Source organism: Triticum aestivum, chromosome 7D, assembly GCF_018294505.1.
Source record: "Triticum aestivum cultivar Chinese Spring chromosome 7D, IWGSC CS RefSeq v2.1, whole genome shotgun sequence".
In the NCBI taxonomy this organism is placed as follows: domain Eukaryota; kingdom Viridiplantae; phylum Streptophyta; class Magnoliopsida; order Poales; family Poaceae; genus Triticum; species Triticum aestivum.
This window is the reverse complement of record NC_057814.1, coordinates 613,276,981-613,294,555: the sequence shown is the minus strand read 5'-3', so window position 1 is coordinate 613,294,555 and position 17,575 is coordinate 613,276,981. Positions and strand designations below refer to the sequence as shown.

The window sequence follows — 17,575 nt, the reverse complement described above, 5'->3', positions numbered from 1 at the left end:
TGTAGTGCTTATGAATCCCATGTCAGATTTCGAAACCACATTCGTGATATCGAGGGGGTTATTTAAAAAACAAGTCATTTTGGTGGACGGGTGCATTGGAGCCCTATATTTTGAATAGTGTCAAAATGATACTTTGAATTCAAAAAACAAATGACAAAATCGTGATTTTTGAAAGATGAGCAGTGCATGTATTAATCACTATTTTGATATAGTCATTTTGTCATTTTTGCATAGCTTACATGTTTACTTATTTCATCACTAAACTTTACACATGTGTGAATTAACACATAGATTGACTCACGCAGCCGCCGCCTCCTCCTTAAAAAAAACTAGGGTTTGTGCCTCTCGTCGGCTCCGCCACAAGTCCACCTCATCTCTGATGGCCCTAGGGCCATGGGGGAGCGGTGGATCCTGGCAAGGGCCGGCAGGAGGGCTTCGTTGTTAGTCGTTCCTTTGAGATTTGTTAGGGTTTGTGTCCTACTCAGGAAGTCGAAACGGCGGTGGCTCCTTGAAGATGGAATAAAGGTCTCCCCGCCTAGCCCGCGCTCCAATAGTGCGTCTAGAATCGTTGGTGGGCGTGTGGAGGTGTGTCTCCAGTGAATCTATCATCGATGGATTTGCTCGGATCGGGTAGTTGTTCGTCTATATTCGTGTGTCTTCATGTTGGATTCTTTCAATCTACGTTATTCTTTATAGGCGGCGGTTGTTGTTCTGGTGCGCTAGTCGTATGGGGCCTTAGCACGACGACTTTCCGACTGCCTACTACAACAAGTTGTGTCCGACTCCGGCGAGGGAGGGGTGATGACGGCGGCGCCTTCGTCTCGCATCAATGCTTGTAGTCGTCGCTAGGTGGTTTACGGATCTGGAGGGAGTATTTCTAGTGTTTGTTGTACTGCCATGATTGAAGATGAATACATTGAAAGTTTTCTCGCCAAACAAAAAAAACCTTTACACATGTGTAATATCCATCCATATAATCATGTAGAATTATTTTCAGGATTTTTTGAAATTTTAAATGTGATTCTTAAACTATTTAAAATAGCGTCCTCCAATGCGCTCATGTTCCAAAAACCCACTCTCGTTATTTCAAGCCATACAAAGAGAACTCTCTTTTTATTTTGAGGGTAGAACTCGCTCGGTAGTACTAGTAACACCTAATTATATATACACAAATCCAAATGTATAAATCTACGCCCGGTTTGGTTCACATAATTTGTGTTTTTGCTCTCGATGCAGTCTGACTAGTCCTCGAAAATTGTGGTTTCGCTGTCGCAGAGACCCGAGTTGTGTTGTGTCCGAACTGAACTGAAATTGGGCCGTTGTCTGCAGTGAAACTCCCGTACGTGTTCCAGAGCAGCCAGCGTCCAGCTCTACGCTTTGCTTTTAACTACGTGGCCGCCTATCTGTCGTCACGATGCACCGTCGGATCGGATCACCAGCCACCTTTGCCGATGAGCCCGCCGCTCTCGGCGCGCCGGTACGGCCGCCGGGGGCTCTTGAGCAGCGACTTGTCCTCGATGGGGAGCCGGTAGGGCGACACCCGGAACCGCACGGCCTCGCGCCGCCGCCGCCGCTCCCTGGTGTGCACCACCCACGCCGCCACGGCCGCCGCCACCGCCACCGCCACGGCCAGCAGCGCCTGGTACACCCTGCCGCTGTGCCGCCGCAGGCCGGGGCAGCCGTCGGCCACCACCGCCTCGAACGTCCGCCGCACGAACGTGCAGTCCGCCAGCCCCGCGAGCACCGGCCCGTACCCGACCAGCCCCGCGCTGGCGTTCGCCACCGCCAGCGCCTGGGCGTACATCGACGGCGTGAGCCGCCCGGGCGTCGCGCACGTCTCCTGCCCCGGCGCGCCCGCCGCCTGGCACACGTGGCCCCGCCACGCCTGCGGCGCGAAGGCGGCCGGCACCTCGCCGGCGGCGCAGGGGCGGTCGGACAGGTCGGCGCGGTAGGGGCTGCAGAGGAGCGGCACCGGCGGGCCGGACTGGTTGTAGTTGAGAGGCGGCCCGGCGCCCGGCGGGAAGGTGTTGGCGTTGGAGACGTTGGCGAGCACGTCGTTGAGCGTGGTGACCAGCTGGTGGTTCACCTCCTTGCTCCGGCGCAGCGCCTCCGAGGTCGCCGCCGCGTCGGCGCACGGGAGGATGTCGTCCAGGGCGGTGCTGTTTCTGCTGCCCGGCGGGCGGAGCACCCATTCCTCCATGGCCACGCAGGTGTCGCCCACCGCGCTGAAAGGCACACGAGCAGAGGTTCCTCCGTCAGTTACTCTGCTGAGCTCCGGATTGCAGAATTCAGACAGAAATATATACATAGGGTTCAAAACAATATAGCACACATATTCTCCTTTCATTATAATTGACACTTTTGGATATGACTTTACTAGTTCTCTCGTCTTGGATATGAGGCGCAATTTTTTTTCATGTCTTTCGATATAAATATGGTGGTTAAGATACAAGTTACATATAAATAAGTTCCTTGATCTAAGTAGTATTATACGAAGAACTTTGCTTTGATGCACAAGTATGCAGATTAAAGGTGAAGATTTCTAGTTACTCCTTCAATCATAAATGGTAATGTAGTCTTTGAGTCTGTCTAGGGCACATCTCGATGTGCCTTCTTTTGCATCAAATCAACCCATTTAATACGTTTGATCTAATATGGCGGAGCTTTTTAAGTAACTTTAAGAGTGATACAAACTTTTAAGGGGGTGTGCTAAAACAAAACTCTTTTATATATGATTCAAAGTTTGAGAAGTTTGACTCAATCATATATTTAAAACTTATTAAGTACTGGATCACATAACAGAACATTTGCTCTAAGGTATGATGTCATCACCTAAAAAAAGTGATTGCATAAACTGTGCATCCTGACCAAAGTGCCGGTTGCATAAAAATATAGGTAATTCGTTTTGTAATATTAGTACGTATCAAGGTACCGCTAAAAAAAAAGTTTGTATAGAGATTGGGTGGTGAAGCTTCTGTTTTCCTACACCCATTATGACATTTTCTTCACCGAGGGAAAATATATTGTTGTTAATTTTGTGTCGCCATGAAGGAAGCTTACTTGTGCAAGAGAAGGAAAACACCACCCAATATAAATGTGGCGGTAACAAGGATCCATCCCAGAAACACTAGGCTGCAAAGTCACACAACAATTATATTTTGTATTAGCATACAAATAAATGTATTGTAAAGGTCACAGTGGAAATCTAGGAAGAATAATATATGCATGTAATAATCTGAAGGGAAGGGGATGTTGTGCAACTTACAAGCGAACAACAGAGTTCAGCCCAGCCAACGAGAACACTGCAACAAGTTGACGACGAAAAAAATGTTATAGTAATTATCCATACTTTTTTAGAGAAAGTACAAAGTTGCATTGGTTTTGCAAAAAAAAATGTGGGAATTGCTAATTTGTAGTTGACTGAGTCACCTAGAATTGCAAAGTCAAGAAATGGATAGTTTTATATATATCCAGCAGAAAGTAAAGCATGATTTTGAACAAAATCTCAAGCAACTTTATAAAAAGATACAATTCACCATATGTCTTTGTCCTAAATAAAAATCTCACCGAGGCCCAGGAACGCCAGCACCAGCATCACGGCTGCGACGCCGATCAGGATCTTCCTTCTGCAATCACACACCAAAAACACCATCAAATTAACACGATCATCATCATCATCAGTTAATCAGTTCATGGCTTGATCGATCGATCGATGCATATATTATACACACGTACGTGGTGTCGAGCATGCTCCGGATCTTGCGCGCGTTGCTGGCGGTGCGCGCGGCGAGCTCGTCGGCCGCGGCGCCCACCCTGTTGGCGACCTGGTCGACCTTGGCCCCGAGGTCGCGCGGCATGGCGGCGCCGCCGGACGCCTTGGCCGTCTCGATGAACCCGGCGAACCCCCGGAGGCTGGCCGCCGCGCCGTCCGACTGGCGCACCACGTAGCGCAGCGTCGCCGACGTGCTGCCGTCCAGCTTGGCCTGCCCGTCATACAGCACCGCGCACCCGACGCTGCGTTTACAGACACACAAGCTCTGGTCAGCTTGGTTCATACATGGACTCGGTCTCCACATATGGTGAAGGAATGGAGATCTTGAGGTTGCTTACATGACGGTGGCGGTGAAGGCGAGGAGGAGGAGGAGGGAGGCGGCGAAGGTCTTGCGCGAGTAGGAGTAGTCGTCGTCCCTGGTGGGGCTGCCGCGGCAGCACCGGCAGCAGCAGGCCACGAGCGCCGCCAGGGCGAAGCCGACGAGCCAGACCGCCGCGGCCGCGAACACCGGCGCCGCGCTGAAGGCCACCGACTGCAAGCAGCATGCATCGACGGCGGCATACGTGAGCACAACAACACAGGTAAAAGTGCAAGAAAGTAGGTGGAGCTAGCTAGCGCTTACGGCGATGTAGTGCCTGTCGCTGATGTTCCAGCCGCCGGCGTAGGGCCGGAGCCCGTCGAGGGGGTCCTTCCGGCGCGTCCGCTGGGCCGCCAGCGGCGCCGCCGAGCCGGCGCAGAAGGAGGACGCGAGGAGGACGGCGAGGAGCAGGAGGAGCGCGCGCCGGCGAGACGACCCCATGGCTGGCTGACCGGACGATGGTCAAGACAAGAGTACGGTTTCTTTCACTGGCTTGGCACCGAGATCAATTCTCTGTATATCTACTGCATACATAAACGGCAGTGAGAAAGAAAGATAAGGGTAGCTGTCTGAAGACTGAGCAAGTGATCGATCGGAGCTTGGAAGTGGTCGTGGTGGTTCAATTAGCTTGTAGCCTTGTACTAATCCCAGAGCATAACACTGGTGATTTGGACGCATGCATGCATGGCAGCCCGAGCCGGGTCGGTACGTCATGTAGACCGTTTCGCTTGTTCGTCACTGCCAAACGCAACACGTTTTCGGCTCGTTTGTGTGCTTCCTCCGGTCTAAAGTAGGCTACAATAGACGACGACTAAGCTGTTTTATTACTCGTACTAAGAAACACTGGGAGGTTTTATTATATACGTACTGATAAAAAAAACATTGGTGATGTTCCAGACATGACATAACAAAAAATAAACAGTTTTGCTAGAACTCATCTAGATGAGATATAATTTGGTCTCATCTAGATGAGATATATTTTATAGCCATTGGATGTGATGCTATAAGATGCGTGTGTGCTGACGTGGGTTGTATCTGTTCTTGTTTTCTAGGTGAATGAGACCAAATTATATCTCATCTAGATGAGTTCTAGGTACTCCCAAAAATAAATCTCACCGAGGTCTGAAAAAGACCTGAAAGTGTGTATATACAACATATGTTTAGTTTCCAGGTTTTCAATCTCGTTATTAAGGCGATGTTAGGGATCAAAATTCTAAAACAAATCACACGAGAGAGTTTCAAAAGGTTGACTGAAAAGAATGTCGAAAAGACGTCGCGCATTTGTAAACCAAAGGAGTAGTTAGTTAATAAAGATATGTTTACCAGCTGGTTAATAATAATGCACCCATGTGTTGGTGAATAGACGATGTTTTAGACATTGACATGGTCTCAACATGTATCTTTGTTTCTCCTTTCATATCTATATTATAGTGAATTTTAAAAGTACTTTTATTATTGATAAATTTCATTATACCATTTTCAGTTTACAAATATATTTATTTCCATGCATATTATTAGTCGGAATTTTAGAAGTATTTTATGAATTTTTGAGTAAGTCATGTAATTACGAATGGGGGTAGTCATAAACAATAGGATAATCTCCTACGTATGTGTAGTAACCGTTTTTTTTTAAGAACAACAGCGGGGGTAATATATATCTCATGTATATGCATGCATCATAGTAAGATACGTAGTTTCCGCCAAAAGAAAATAGTAAGATACGTGGCTTTGTTTCTATGAAAAATTACATGATCCGAAAGATTGGTGGCATCTAGGGATGACACACAAGATCAAGTACAATTTGGCCACAACAGCCGGACAAAGTGTGAAAGAGTCCCGGTACTTGTCCGAGCCATTCCATGTCCACATGGCGCGATCCAAACACCATTCACTCGTTCCAAGGCTGCATTTTCCTTAGGTTTGCTTCCAACATCCAAGTTATTACTCCCTCCCTCCTGTAATATAAGATGCTTTTACAAGCTATAAAATGGCTTGCAAAAACTTCTTATATTATGAGACGGGGGAAGTACAATCAAACCAGCCACTACTTCTCAAGAAGCGACCAAGGGATGTGCACATTTGTTGTATATAGTTCACGGAATATCACTCCTTTATTTACTCTCCATATTACCATTATTTTATTATTATAAAAATAATATAAACATTTACAATAACAAATGTATATGATGTAAACATATACTAAATGATGAATCTAATGTTATCGGGTTGGTATTGTAGATGTTAAAAAAAGCAATGAAGTTTACAAAGTGTGACTTCAAATAAAACTAATATGCAGAGTAAATAAGGAAGGGGGGAGTAGGCCAACATCATGGGCATAATCACATTTTATGCCATCAAGTGAGAGAAAAGGTACTAGGTAGTAAACCATTTTAGAAAAGATGGTTACTTCTCCGTTACATCACCAGGCCTGGTCACAAGTCTCCATTCAAAGCATACACATCTCATTCAGCAACTCAAGCAATGTTAAAAGTATAGAGGCAGGTAAGCAACTTGTACTACCTGATATAACCCAATCCACACGCTTTGACTTTGGACATTCTGCACAGTATAACCTGTCATCACGCACCTTCACCAACCAACCATTGCTGATTCAAACGTCTCAAACATCAGTGATTAGACCAGACCAGGTGCAAACCCAGGCACGTGCTTTGCTTGACCATTTCTGCATCTATATCCATATATATGACTCGTACAAAATCATTCACATACGATGTACAGTTACAACATCTGAATATTGACAAGGTTATACCACTACATATTTACAGCAAGAGGCCGAACGGCTACAGCAGGGCCTCGACGGCTAACCTAAAGCTTGTCTACACTCTCCCCAAAAGGATCTACCTCCTTTCTTTTTCATGTATTTTTGGGACTCTCGACGCGCCTAATAGCATGAAACGGGCAGAATAACTGGGATGAAGCTAAAAGGAATGTACAAGTGCGCTAACCCTTCCCTCGCTACGGGTCAGCGGTCTACGTTAGGTATTTTGTTACTGCGCTAGCCCCTCGATCGCACTTTCGGCGTCGTCGAGCGCATCCGCGCTTTCCTCAAGAAGGCAATTGCACGACTTCAGGAGCTGGTCGGCCAGCGGAGGGATGTGAGGATTGCGCGTGTCATTGTAAATGTGCGCGTTCGTTGCTATCTGTGCAACGTCACGCCTGAGTTCCTCCCTGTTTCTGTACTCCATCTTCCTCGCCTTGTCCCGGATAGTACCCAGATCCATTGGGCGCTGGATTATGTCATGGTAATCGGGAGCGACTTTCTTCGTCACTGGTTTAAGGAACAGCAATGATATCGAAGTTTGGTTCCGCAAGTGGTCAACTATCTTCTCCAATATGTTGGAGAGCTCAACCTGCATCAGATGTAAAAAAAGAAAAGAAAAAAAGTTCAGTTCGAACGTGGTTGTAGACAAACATTATTAATTCCTGCATCAGGATGCATCATGTAACCCCTTGAGAAGACGGAATCAGCAAAAGCGCTTCTAGACAAACATTATTAAACAATGTACAATTCCACCAAACATGGGTGAAAACATCAGAACAAGTACCTCTCCTCCTCTGCGCCGCTTGGCCGATGGAGCATATTCTGTCATATCAGCTGGGGTACGTCTCTTTGTTGCTCGATCTCTTTCAGGTACCCTTCTGTCATTTCTGTACGGCCTGTGATCAAGAACGTCATCATCTCGAAATTCGTGTCTTTTCTTTTTCTTGTTTTTCCTCTTTGACTTCTGGAGCTCTTCCTCCCTGCTTACTTCTTGCATCCTAGCTTGAATTAGCCTCTGTTCCTGTCTCACTCGCTGCTCTTTAAAAGCACTCCAGGATTCATCACTTCCTACTATTTTGCTTTTCCTGATACCATCCAGACCCAACCTATCCTGTGAGGAATTCATTTGGCTAGGCTCTCCAGCATACCAACCATCATTCTCTCTGCTGTTCTCTTTAAAACTTGGCAATTCGGCGATTTTCCTTAGCTTTCTGGGTTCCTGACCACTCCTATTTTCAATAGCTGTTAGCTGGCCTACATGCCCTTCAGGCTGCTTGAAAATGACCTTCTTACGAGGTACATCCTTCTCTGCCTTAGCACGAAGCCGTATCACGATAGATGGCTTAGGAGTGTCAGGAGGATAGTCTTCAGACTTGGTCTTACTGCATATTTTAATTTTGCTCACATTTCCAGTAGATCTCAAATCATTAGCATCCATTGTGAGTTTATCAGAAACCAAAGAACCTGCCACTGACATATTCCTCTCCAAGGACTTCTCAGGTGCACCACATCTGAATTTTACTGGTTTGATCTTTTCGATGCAATCGGGCCCTTCAGTTTCAGGAACTTCAGAAGAAACCTTGGCTACCAACCTCCTGCCCGGTGGCTTCGTTGTTTGAACATGACTTGCTTCATCAAGAGGATTAGATCTGTAGGAAATCACATCCAATCCTGAGGTTTCTGGATCCTGCCCATACTTGGGGCAAAGTTTGTTGGTCCGCATGTGCCCAAGCTATGCAATAACAACGTGACACAAAGTCAGGGGGGAAATTCAGAACATGCGAGTAATTCAATGTACCATGCCTTACCTTTCCACAAGCTCCACAGACAAGACACAAAGTTTGTTGGTCCCCCTTTGCTCCCTGCCTCTTTTCCTATAAAGAAAGGCAAGCCACATAAGAATAAAGAAAGGAAGATATGATCACCGCTATATTAAATGATACTGCTATTAAAACAAGTCTAGAAGTTCAAAACATGAACCATAGATTCTTGATACAAATTCAGTATGGCGACAAAAATGAATCGGAAACAACCAAGACTAGGTTTAGAACTTCAGATGAACTTCTGATACCTCTTTCACTCCTCCTGGCGTGCTCTCCTCTAGGGTCAATGCACTTTGCCTGGGCTTCGTTTTATTGGCACCCTGGTTATACATAGAGGTGCCATAATTTGTCATTTCCACAGGTTGTTTCTTCCCCTTTATGTCATTACCACTCTCTGCAACATGATAGTCCATCAATAACAATTACTAAACTTGGTATTTGGAAAGCAAAACTATGAAAGTAGCAATCAACGACCTTCGAGCAATTTTTTTATTAGAGCAGCTTCTGCCTGATCATCTTCCTCGTTAAATTGGACTCGAGTAGAGAATTTTCTCATTTTAAGCCCTTCCATATCGTTTCCTTTATCACTACTCAGATCTGCATTACCAACATCTTCATTGTCAAATTCTTCAGCATCCAGTAAGTTTTCAAGATCCCCAGCAAACGAGTCAAAATCGCTGTTGGCTTCTGTATCACTGCCATTGTCATCACCGTCTATGGCAGAAAGTGACTGAAATTGTCTGTCCCAAATTTCCTGACATTTCTCTTTAGCTTGGTGTTGAAGCTGCAGAAAAGACATCCTTTGTCCACGTGCAAACTTGCTAACTGGAATTTCATCAATCATAATTCCTGACGCTGCTTGCTCACTTGAAAGCTTCCTCACCATAGCAATTCGATGCCACCTTGTTAATTTATCAATTTGTTCTTCTGGAACGCCGAATTTGAGAAGCAACTATTTGCAATGTTATCAATGGAAAGCATTAGTGAACAAACTGTAAAAAGACAGAAAAATAAGGTGTGCCATATATGTAGATACTTCAGATTATCTACCATGGTCAATCACATGTGAGAGTAGATCCCACTTCTCGTTGTCATAGCCAATGGAATTTTGGCCACTATACTTCTTTTACTGTATGGAGGTAATTATTCCGTTTTTTGCAGGGATCGACATGTAACTTTCCTCACAAACCAGTCAATAAAATAATCATGTGAAAGACTACCAATAGACATCTATGTTTTTACTGATTCATGTTCCATGATCTTAAGTCATGCCAACGCCTGGAACCCCCTGGCAATGTCAATGTGTATAGTGCTGATAGATGGTACCTCTCGGGCGGCATCCATGCTCAACCTGCGAAGATCAGCATCCGTCCCAGTAACAGTGGTGCCTTTGGCTGCAGCCGGCTTTTTCTTATGAGGTAAATTGGAGACAGGATTTACTCGCACATAGCTAAATCCTAGCCCACGGCCAGATGGATCACCAATACCAGAGATTTCTAGCCTTTCTATATTTTCTCTGTCCTGCATACATGCAAAAAAAAACTATATTAGAACAGTTGAGCCGAATCACACACCGATAGACAAGGAACACTAATAATGTACTACATTTTTATTTATTTTAAAGAAGGCACATACAAACGTGCATTTAAGACATATATACATGCACCATCCAGCAAGATCTGCCACTGATCTGGGCAAGAAATATAATACTGGTCAGTATCACGGAGATCATACAAAAAAGTATCTCTCTGAACACCCCATTCTGCCAGGATAGAGTTTGTTATGGTGTTGCTGTAGTGGATACTGTTCGAGCTCACAGGGGAGAAGGCTGATCCCTCCATGTGTCTCTCCACCATATCTCTAATTTCTTTGTCCTCAAGATTCTCTCTCCCCTACCCGCTTCATTGGTCTCTCCTCACCATTATGTATGTGCCCCCTCCACTAATCTCTGTCCTCTCATTTGATTCATCTCCCATCTCCTTATTTGCCTTTCTATGCCCTCTCCATCTCTCTTCCCCTCTACCCTGTACCCACTAGGTATGACCGTACCCGCTCAGCATAACCGCTTCAGTAGGTACAACTGAATAACCTACCAGTGGCAGACTACACCCTTGCACCCGAAAGAACTTAAGACTGGTAGAATCAAAATCAAGCAATGTGAAAGGGCTAGCTCGGCACATACACAAATTTAGTACATATTTACACACACCAAATACATTGCACAGTGTTTGGCTTTGATCAATGATCATCAGTACTACACTACGTTGTTTCACCTATCTGCAAGATTGTAATTTTGTTCCTTCTTCCTCTTTTCTCTTAATCCCACTGTATTAAATGTACTTTGTATAGTTCTCAGTTTTATGAAGTGGTTCAGGCTGGCGTAAACCCGCGAAAGTCCCCATCATCAAAATAAAAAAACCACTACTGCATCAGTCCAAACAGGACTGGAATATCCCAATGTACCATTGTGAAATTAGGAGAACATATGGTGCACCGAGGCTTGTGGTGCACCTGATGAACCCATTCTCAGTAACCCTATGCAGAAGTTTTAAAAAAAAACTGAAAAACAAATCATGGATGTAGACAGACCACATATCTACCATGTTACAAGATTTCAAATCCAACTGGAGAAACAAAAACTGGGCTGCGCCCAGCCCACTTTCACTGTAAGCACTGGATTTGTCATTTTTGTATCTGTGACCCCCTTTTTTCCCAGAAAATTTTAACACTTTCAGATAGGGCAACCGAGGCCGGGTGCACCACAACTGCGGGTGTACTGGATACACTCTCATGTAACATGTAACTAGTGACTTACTCGCGTGTCATTGCCATCTTAAACTGAGTATTTTTCCTGTAGTTGCATGGTAGACTTGTTCATACTCTCTCAATATATATTCAGCAAACCATAACAGATGAAGGTTATCCATGGTATCTCTAGAACACATCAAAGATATTCTTTGCGCCAAAAGTGGTTTACTGGTTTTAGTTCCACAAACTATCATTAAATGGGCAAATAGGTACCTGGTTCATACAAGCAACAAAATTACTGGTAAGGTTCCAGCTAGTGATTTGCAATTCCCTCTCAATATGTGCTGCAGCAGCAAGCTCAATTGCCTTATCGGGAAGCTGATCCATTGCGGAAGCCAGTCCCACAGGCTGAGTAAGCTTGTGGATTCCTAAATGCTTGAGACGATGCTGAGCAGCTTGCATACTCTCATGACAGCAGACCTGAAGAAGTGGAAGTTTTAAACTTTCAATTACCATATACTCAATAGCAAGATAAGACACTACTTCCAAAGCAAAATTAAACTATAGAACAAGGTTGGATACACTACTTCAAAGCTCGTTTTCTTCTCACGTTGCACGTTATTAGAGAGATAATACTTCCAAGCTTTTGCCGCAGACGCTCGGTTAATCGCTGATTGTTCCATGGGTTATCAGTTTGTATTGGAATGCTCGATGCTTAAATAGTTAAATGGATGTTCAGTGATATGCTTCTAAACACCTTTATAAGAACCAACCGTTGCAACTGAGATGCTCTAAGAGTAAAATGCATGACCTTGCTTGTCAATCACACCACTACACATATATATATTCAGCCCATGGATATGATGAAACAACTCGTGGGTATCTTTATTTACTTAAGAGAAGTACGAACAAATGGTTGTCAACCTAGCCGCTAATCTTGAGCAAGTCATGGCCATCATTTCCATCTGAAGCACTCCCTAGAAAGATATGTTTTCCGCTTTATCTAACAGTCTGTATACAAGTGCCTGGAATCTCCACAGCACACAACCTCAGCTTACTAATTTTCTCGAAAATGCAATTCACTAAACACCACTTATTAATATTACCCTGAAGTTAATAAGAATGCTGAAATTGACAGTTATCTCTTATATTAGAATTAAATATAAGGTCTAATTTCCATTTGGTCTTCTTTCAAAATAAAGAGTTCACTTCAAACCCCTGTATTGTGTCAAGAGGGGGAAGTTTAAGCAATTGATCATCCCTATAACAAGGAATACTTGGTACAAGTTTTCTATGTCCTCGATCTTGCAATTCATGCACGAGGGTATGGGGCTTTGGAATTGCGGAACTGAGTAGCTGATCAAGCTGGTGATCCTTGTATAGCATGCGTTATGACCGACCAGCACAAACATTTCGAGATGACACTGTCAATTGTCATCAAGAGACAAGAAGTAGTTGTTTGTCACAAGTGACAAAAAGAAAAGTTGAGAAACTCACACTTTCTGGTGACAACAATCTTCTAAGTTCATCCTCTGACGGAATTCGAAAGTCAGCTCTCTGTGTCCAGAAAAGATGTCCATTGGGTCCTTTCTGTTAAAATGAATGCAGGTGAGCATTAACTAAAACAAAAGTCCATAGCTGGAAAACAAAAGGATATTACAGATACAACTGCTGAAGTAATAAACATGGGTGATAGATCTACCTCCAGGTCTGCACAATGCTTCAATCCTTTTCTCACAATAACTTCTGTCAGAGGATGTTCAATAGGTATTTCATCAGCTCGAATCTGAGAAAGAACACCAGGCCTCTCCCTAGCACGGAATTCACGATATACATATACGAGTATTCGATTCAAAAGATAATTCTGCAGACTTTTCGGTCGTGGTGAAAATACTTCCATATGTGGTTCCTGCCAGGAGAGAACAAATCTATCATTTGATGGATGAAACTGTTCCCTGATTTTTCTCGGAAAACCCTATGGTTCTTTATGGATCCTCTTATGCATTATGTTCGATATCAAGGAAAGGCAATTCTTGCATCAAAAAGCACTTCAGATTTATTGCAAGTATATCCTATCCCGGAATGATGAGATGCAAGAAATAGCAAAAAAAACTTATTTATGGATATTGTAGCAACGCTTAGTTGAAGATTTTCCAGCATTACAAACTTGCAGCACAATAAATAAACAAAATAACTAAAGCAACCAATCCAAAATTAGTTGCCTTCAAGTAAAAACTCCAAAAGTCAAAAGAGAAAGAGCGACAAAAATGAACATCCAATAGATATAGATAAGAGTATTTCAGCAGAAGAGTTTACTTGTTGGCCAACAGCATATAGCTTGTCAATGCGGCGAAGAGAAAGCATCCCTTTTGGTGAACGAACCAAAAGATAATCAGTCGATGCCACCTTATGAGGAAATGCAGGTGCTCTGTACATGTTTGTCTCAAGACATGATTGATGGGACCCAGAGCGTACATCTCCCAGAAAAGGAGATTTATCAGCAGGCTCAATAGCTAGCACTGTGCCAAGTCCATCATTGTTGCTTCGCAGGGATGTAGCTGTCTGATCATCAGGTGAAGTTTTCTGGTAGTACGTACAGAGTCGAGCACCCATTCCTGCATTTGCGAGTAGTAAAGGTCTCTCCTCACAGTATCTGCATTGAAACCGAAAGATAACACATGACACATTAATAAACAAAAATATACACAATCAAAACAACAAAAGTACAGCATATGGCCATTTAAATGATCAATACAAGATTCTGCGTGCAGTAAAGTAATGTTCACCACTTGGCCAAAGTAGCAGTAAAAGTACCAATGTGACTTTCACATAGGAGTACAAGAATTTGCATATGTACACGTTTATGTAAATTACTATATGTGTGTATGAAAGGAAATATTAAGATTGGACTTACTCCATCAAAAATACATGTCCATCCTTAAGGGACAAGTCAGATCTTTTCCTGAATGCCCCTGGAGGACGTAGAGCCTTGTCCTTGCCAGGTAACCTCTGTGCTTTCGGCCATAGATGTACTTCAGTGCGAACAACATGCAGAATAGAGTTTGGCCGCACGTTTTGCATGGCCAAGGAAATGCCATCCTGAAGTTCTTTTCCAGAACCAAACAATTTGATCTTTTCAGATGGTCGGAATTCTGCATGTAGTAAAGTTAAGGCACCATAAAGTAACCATTGATGCCCTTCTAAACAAAAGAAAATAAACAAAACAGAACAGGATAATGAATGAGTACTAGCCTAATTTCTTGGAAGCTTTTGATTTTACTGATAGTGGAGTTTCCTCTGCATTGACGAGAAGTTTCACTGCTTTTCCTCCCAAAGTCATTACTATAACAGTCATTGACCCATGACTACAAGCAGCTCCTTGCAACTCAACAGCAAGTTTATTTTCATGGGGGTACCACTTAGCTTTTGGTCTATGGAAATTTGCAATTTCATTACTGCATGGAAGTTCAGAAAAAAACTTGTTAGGAATGAAGTCAGCAAAGAACAGACAAGAATAGTCAGTAGGTTAGCTACACATGATAAATAAATCCCCAGAAGTATACCTGCTAAATATAGCTAAGAACAAGAGTGTACGGAGCCAAGCCACACAAATAGATCTGATGTTTTTCACTGGAAAACTCAGTGGAAAGGCATTTTACAAGAATTACAATCTGATAATTTAGAGTTCCAACTAGTGTTGTCTTTATAGTATACGAGCAGCTGTCACAAGTTCAAACTATATATCCAACTATGGATCTCCAAAATAAGCAGGAAGTTCATATTATTTTATTATAAAAATTGTCATGGAACAGTAGAATAAGAAGCCCAGTCGCAGAAACCAGAAGACCAGTGAGGTGGTGCTAAAATATATACACATATACACATGCAAAAGGTACCCAAATCTATTGTTACAGAAATATTTCCCCAAGGTAACAGAGCAGCCGGTCGTTCACTGGACCATACATTATTGATGAACAACTGATATGTCACACTATTTCTGTTGAACTGTTTTAAAATGATCTGTCACCTGATTATTTTTGTAAATCATGCCACCCCATGACCAATAATTATCCCCATGATGAAATAAGTGTACAAATATTGCAAGATTCATCAAATACAAGTTTGTCAATCCAAAATGAGGCGAGAATCATAGATGTGGAATTATATGGAAAGGGGGGAGAGACTCATACATGCTCAGGTTTAGCTTCATGGTCTGCAGCTTCTGAGCAGGAACAGAGTGTACCACCTTTACGCCCATTGAAGAACGCTTTTTAGTATGAGATTTAGCTTGCTGTGAAATCTCCTTGTTGGAATAAAATTCGTCATTGGAGATGTTGAATTGGCCATCGACTGTAACTATTTGGTTGTTACGGCCAAAATTTTCCACTGTTGAAGTCCTCACTGACCCACTAACAATCATTGCAAAAGCATGAGAGCGGAGGTGATCCCCATTCTCTTCATCCAAAATCTCAAAAAGCATCTGGTCATCTTTCAGGTCCATGATTAGCTTAGGCTTAGGAGCATCCTCACTGTGATCCCAAATTATGTTGTCCAACCAAGATCCTTCCAACAGTTCCTTGTTCAGTAGAGAGAGGTTGCTTAAACACTTCATTGTAACGATTTTAACTGTTCCATTTATGTTATTTGGTTCTGCATGGTCTAGGTCATTCTTCTCCGGACTTGTCTCCTTTGTCAATGGAGGGTAACTATTCTCAGGGGAATGATAACTAGCTGAAGCAGGCATTTCTGTATATCCAAAAGGCTCTGGAGAATCATTATTTCTACTCTGTACATCACAATACCTGGACACATAACCATAATCGTTAGCCTCGTCTTCGCTGTGAGTATCAGAGCTCTCTTCAGATATTACACAGCTTTCTAAACAAGACCGACTTTCACTTGCTGGTGAATTGCCCCAAATGATACCATTTTCCCAGTCTTCGTGCTCAAGTGGATAAACATCAGGACAAACTGGAGCTTGTTGAGCAGTAGGGAAATCTTTGTGTGCTTCCTTCATTGGCTGTTCAGAAAGGCATGAACCTTTGAACCCAAAAGTATCACTAGAAATTAACTCATCACTGTCACTCTCAACAAAATCTTCATTCATCTTGATATGCTTCAAAGATGAGACATCTTGAATAGCACACCTTAGAAATACTTCCTCGTCATCTTCAACAATGTCAGAGATGTTCGTGATCCGGACATCTGGAAACGAGTAATACCAGAGAGAGGTCTATGGCCAGTCAGAAGTGATAAAAAAACTAGTCTTCTATTAAATTGGTCGCACATATATGATTTTTTGGGGAATTTTTAAAATGCACAAATGTGACTTTCCAAAATCACATACACCGACCCATACAACCACATATATTCTCCCTATTATGTTAGGACTGGGCCTCAGGTAAAATGATCTAAGATCGGAAATCAAACAAGCAGTAATAAGCATAAACTCTCAACATGGTTTGTGCTAATTAAATTTATTTATATTCAGATTTAACAACCTAAGCAGAAACAGTAAGTAATTCTATCTAACCATTACTTTCAGATTAATGTGCCTCCAATCACACACCAGCTATGTATACAATACTGTCAAGAGGTCATGACGATCTTCTTAGATTAGTTTCTTATAGTGAACCTGTTGAATACCTTTACTCACTGGCCGCTTATGGTGATCTGTTTTGGCTTTTCTTACAGGCTCCTGTACGCCAAAAACTTCAGAGAACTTCAAGATCGCACTCCCATGCTCCATGCATAAAACAGGGAGGGAAGTTGCACATTTAGACTCCAGTTGATCTTCTTCAATGTCAATTTCTTCCTGCTTTATTAGAGACGAGCAGTCCAGTAAGACAGGTAGATATATCATTACAAAGCAACTGCAGATTTGTGAGTAGAAATATGTTGAGGCAATTAACTACAGCATGAGCAGTCCAGTAAGACAGGTAGACATATTTTTCTACTGGAGTCCGTAAAGGTGATGACTGGGAGAAGAGGTCACTGGTGGTGGATCTGGGAAGGAGCTCGCCGTGCTGGATCTGTAAAAGGAGGTCACCGGAGGACGAGGGTGCCATTTGGAGGATGAGAAGGCAGCTGGT

General features: G+C 43.2%; 2 protein-coding genes across 3 annotated transcripts in view; both read right to left on the bottom strand.

Moving 5' to 3' along the window:
* Positions 1-1,049: 1,049 nt before the first annotated feature.
* On the bottom strand, positions 1,050-4,708 carry LOC123167784 (uncharacterized). Its single transcript, XM_044585646.1, has 7 exons — positions 4,395-4,708; positions 4,111-4,304; positions 3,736-4,014; positions 3,568-3,626; positions 3,266-3,302; positions 3,061-3,132; positions 1,050-2,225 (listed from the first exon to the last, which is right to left on the bottom strand). The coding sequence occupies exons 1-7, from the start codon at positions 4,569-4,571 to the stop codon at positions 1,433-1,435; spliced, it is 1,611 nt and encodes a 536-aa protein (XP_044441581.1). The 5' UTR covers positions 4,572-4,708; the 3' UTR covers positions 1,050-1,432.
* A 2,112-nt stretch (positions 4,709-6,820) lies between these two features.
* LOC123164334 (transcription initiation factor TFIID subunit 1) overlaps positions 6,821-17,575 on the bottom strand; it is a 14,116-nt gene continuing 3,361 nt past the window's right edge. Inside the window, exons 7-20 of one of the 2 annotated variants that reach the window (XM_044581758.1) lie at positions 17,130-17,301; positions 15,674-16,688; positions 14,736-14,938; positions 14,398-14,635; positions 13,800-14,136; positions 13,186-13,392; positions 12,981-13,073; positions 11,757-11,963; positions 10,062-10,256; positions 9,210-9,687; positions 8,984-9,129; positions 8,721-8,786; positions 7,697-8,644; positions 6,821-7,501 (exon numbers count right to left, since the gene is read on the bottom strand). In XM_044581758.1, coding sequence (XP_044437693.1) covers positions 7,139-7,501; positions 7,697-8,644; positions 8,721-8,786; positions 8,984-9,129; positions 9,210-9,687; positions 10,062-10,256; positions 11,757-11,963; positions 12,981-13,073; positions 13,186-13,392; positions 13,800-14,136; positions 14,398-14,635; positions 14,736-14,938; positions 15,674-16,688; positions 17,130-17,301 — 4,668 coding nt within the window. In that variant the 3' untranslated portion in view covers positions 6,821-7,138. The remainder of the gene's footprint in view (positions 7,502-7,696; positions 8,645-8,720; positions 8,787-8,983; positions 9,130-9,209; positions 9,688-10,061; positions 10,257-11,756; positions 11,964-12,980; positions 13,074-13,185; positions 13,393-13,799; positions 14,137-14,397; positions 14,636-14,735; positions 14,939-15,673; positions 16,689-17,129; positions 17,302-17,575) is intronic. The other variant, XM_044581759.1, reaches the window with a different exon arrangement.

Excerpts from the sequence above, each read along its gene's own strand:
- LOC123167784 (XM_044585646.1), bottom strand. The coding sequence starts at position 4,571 with ATGGGGTCGTCTCGCCGGCGCGCGCTCCTCCTGCTCCTCGCCGTCCTC. Across the intron at positions 4,305-4,394 it reads GCGACAGGCACTACATCGCC|TCGGTGGCCTTCAGCGCGGC; the intron begins GTAAGCGCTAGC and ends TGCTGCTTGCAG. Across the intron at positions 3,133-3,265 it reads CTGAACTCTGTTGTTCGCTT|CCTAGTGTTTCTGGGATGGA; the intron begins GTAAGTTGCACA and ends GTGACTTTGCAG.